The sequence below is a fragment of the Penaeus japonicus genome, unplaced genomic scaffold, assembly GCF_977035675.1.
Source record: "Penaeus japonicus unplaced genomic scaffold, GWHDUDI00000001_assembly GWHDUDI00000030, whole genome shotgun sequence".
Taxonomy (NCBI): domain Eukaryota; kingdom Metazoa; phylum Arthropoda; class Malacostraca; order Decapoda; family Penaeidae; genus Penaeus; species Penaeus japonicus.
The window spans coordinates 35068586-35071085 of NW_028234432.1; the positions used below are offsets into that span (position 1 = coordinate 35068586).

The window sequence follows — 2500 nt, forward strand, 5'->3', positions numbered from 1 at the left end:
TATCTATCTTTCGATCCATCGATCTACCGACTATAAATCGAATGATGATAAGGAGAGAAAGTGCGATAGATATTGAAGAGGGTATGGATGGGGGAGGAAGGGGGGGAGAGAAGGGGGATGGGAGGGAGGGAGGGAGGGGGGGGGTTAAGTATGAGTCGGTATGTATCTTTCCTCATGAATTTAAAACCCGAATTGAAGTTCCTCGTCGTAAAGTGAGGTAATGTGAGTAAGGGATGAAGAAATGAAAGCTAGATATTGAGAGATTAAAATTAAGATAGTGAGAGATAGAAGTAAGTTTATCGACCAAGTAACGAAGCTGTTTGCGCCCCGAGGCAGGCTTAAGGATGGCGCAGGGTTGAACTTGCTCTTCGGAATTCCGTTATAAGGTTGGCGGGAACGTCCGTGGGAGGGAACGTGGGCGGAATTCGTGAGTCAGGCAGTGTGGGCCCGACAGCCTCTCAGTGAGGACGGGGAAGTGCTGTCGTGCACACGGACGCTCTCTGCCGCATGTGTGTGCCTTTTTCTTTTACTTATTTGTTTTTTTGTGGAGCCACCTGTGATTAGATTGGTTGGATTTATGATGTGATTGTGCAGTTGCCAAGGAGGGTAAAAAAACATGATGTTGGTGATAGTGTTTATCGCGCTTCTTCTCGCGAAAACTTCACACGGATTTAACGAAAGCGATCTGGTGGCCTTGGAGACGTCGTGCCATCCCCTCGACCCTTGCCGGCGTGACGCCCTCCCGCCTCCCTCGTGGCGTGGGAGGAACTGCTTCTGCGACGAGCGATGCCTGCAATATGCTGACTGCTGCATAGATGCCGACGCATATGACACCGAGACGTACCGAGCGAACGCCGGAAGGTTCACCTGCATCGGTTTAAAGCAGTATGGGGATGTCTACATGAAGGGGACGTGTAGCGAAGGCTGGGAGGACGCAGAGGTTGCCGACCTATGCCTCAGGGGATCGCCCACGGCCCACCTGGGGCACGAGGACCTGGTGGCGAACCTCCCCGCCACCAGCACCGCCTCCAGCGTCACCTACACCAACTACTACTGCGCCATATGTAACGACGACTCGCACTCGCTCACGCTGTGGCAATCGCGCTGGGAGTGCGAGGGACTGGACGGCTTCCGGTCGAACGTGTCGCAAGATGCCGCCGCGTCCAGCATCGTGTTCAAGAATGGAAACTGGGGCGTCGACTTGGAAGTCAAAGGGACGAAAGAGTATCATGTCTGCGCCATGTATCCGAGCCTTCCCACGTCCTTGGCGAACGTGACTAGACCTTGCCAGGCAGCAATCGGCACTTGTGCGGGCAACTGGACGGACGAGAATGTGGCGACTCTCTGCCAGTCCTACACCGCCATCGTGTACAATAACACGGTGGCTTACAGGAACCCACACTGCGCGACCTGTAACTATTTAGAGGAGGAAAAATCGTCCTGTCTCAGCCGTGATCTGCAGCGAAACCAAAAGGACCTTTTCTTCAACCCCGAGGCTTTTGCGCTGCTTTTTGACTTCACCGACGTGAGCGGCAGCAACATCGTCGGATCCACGTCTCCGTGCAGCCAATTTGAGATCTGGGACCCTTTTTTCCGGAAGTGCAGAAGTGTCGTCTGCGGGAAGGAAAATCAAACGTTTCGGCGCGGCAAATGCGTCGACGTAAAAGATTTTAACGCGACCACAAGTAGTGAGGCGAGCACCACTGCGTCGACCACACCAGGGACGATTAGCACACCCAGCGCCAACAGAAACATTCCCATTATATTTCCCGATGACCCTGTACACTCCACGGCGCCATCCACGACGCCCCCAGCCGTGACAACCATGGTCACGCCCACCAACACAACCGTGCTGTCCAACACCCCCGCGTCCTCCTCCAACAGTTCGGATGCGACCCCGGTGTGCAACAAGGTGTTCTTGTCCGAAGACGAGTTCACGATCGACGAGGCCGGGACGATCTACGTCGCAAACTACGGCCTCAACTACACCTTCAACGAGTACGTGGTGCAGGAGGGCGGGGTGCTGCTTTGCGCCCCGACTTACGAGAGCAGCAAGTTCTCGGTGGCGATGGGCTGGGTGACTGTGGTAGGCCTCGGGGTCTCGAGCGCGTGCCTCTTGATCCACCTCGTGGCCTTCGCGATGGTGCCCGACCTGCGCTTCCTCTCCGGGAAGAATCTGGCGTCTCTCAGTGTGACTCTGATCTTGGCCTACAGCGTCTTCATCGCCAACGTGTTTCGCAAGCTGGAAGGGCCTGGCTGCGTTGCAATAGCGGCCGTCCTGTACTACCTGTTTCTGTCGTCCATCTGCTGGATGAACGCCGTTGCCTTCGACATCTGGGTCACATTCCGACGGGGTAAGACGGAGCTCCGCGTGACCGCAGGGAAGCAGTGGCGGAAATTCGTAGCTTATTGCGTCTACAGTTGGGGAATCCCCGCCCTGGCCACCACCCTTCTTGTCGTCCTCGACCTGCAGCGGCCCGAGGTCATTGCTGAGGAGATC

The 2500-nt window shown here is 55.7% G+C and overlaps 1 protein-coding gene across 1 annotated transcript in view; it reads left to right on the plus strand.

Annotated features, from left to right (window-relative positions):
* Positions 1 to 424: 424 nt before the first annotated feature.
* The window catches only part of LOC122261480 (uncharacterized), a 2989-nt gene continuing 913 nt past the window's right edge, over positions 425 to 2500 (plus strand). The window contains exon 1 of the mRNA XM_043029149.2: positions 425 to 2500. This exon is cut by the window's right edge and continues 913 nt beyond it. Coding sequence (XP_042885083.2) covers positions 617 to 2500 — 1884 coding nt within the window. The 5' untranslated portion in view covers positions 425 to 616.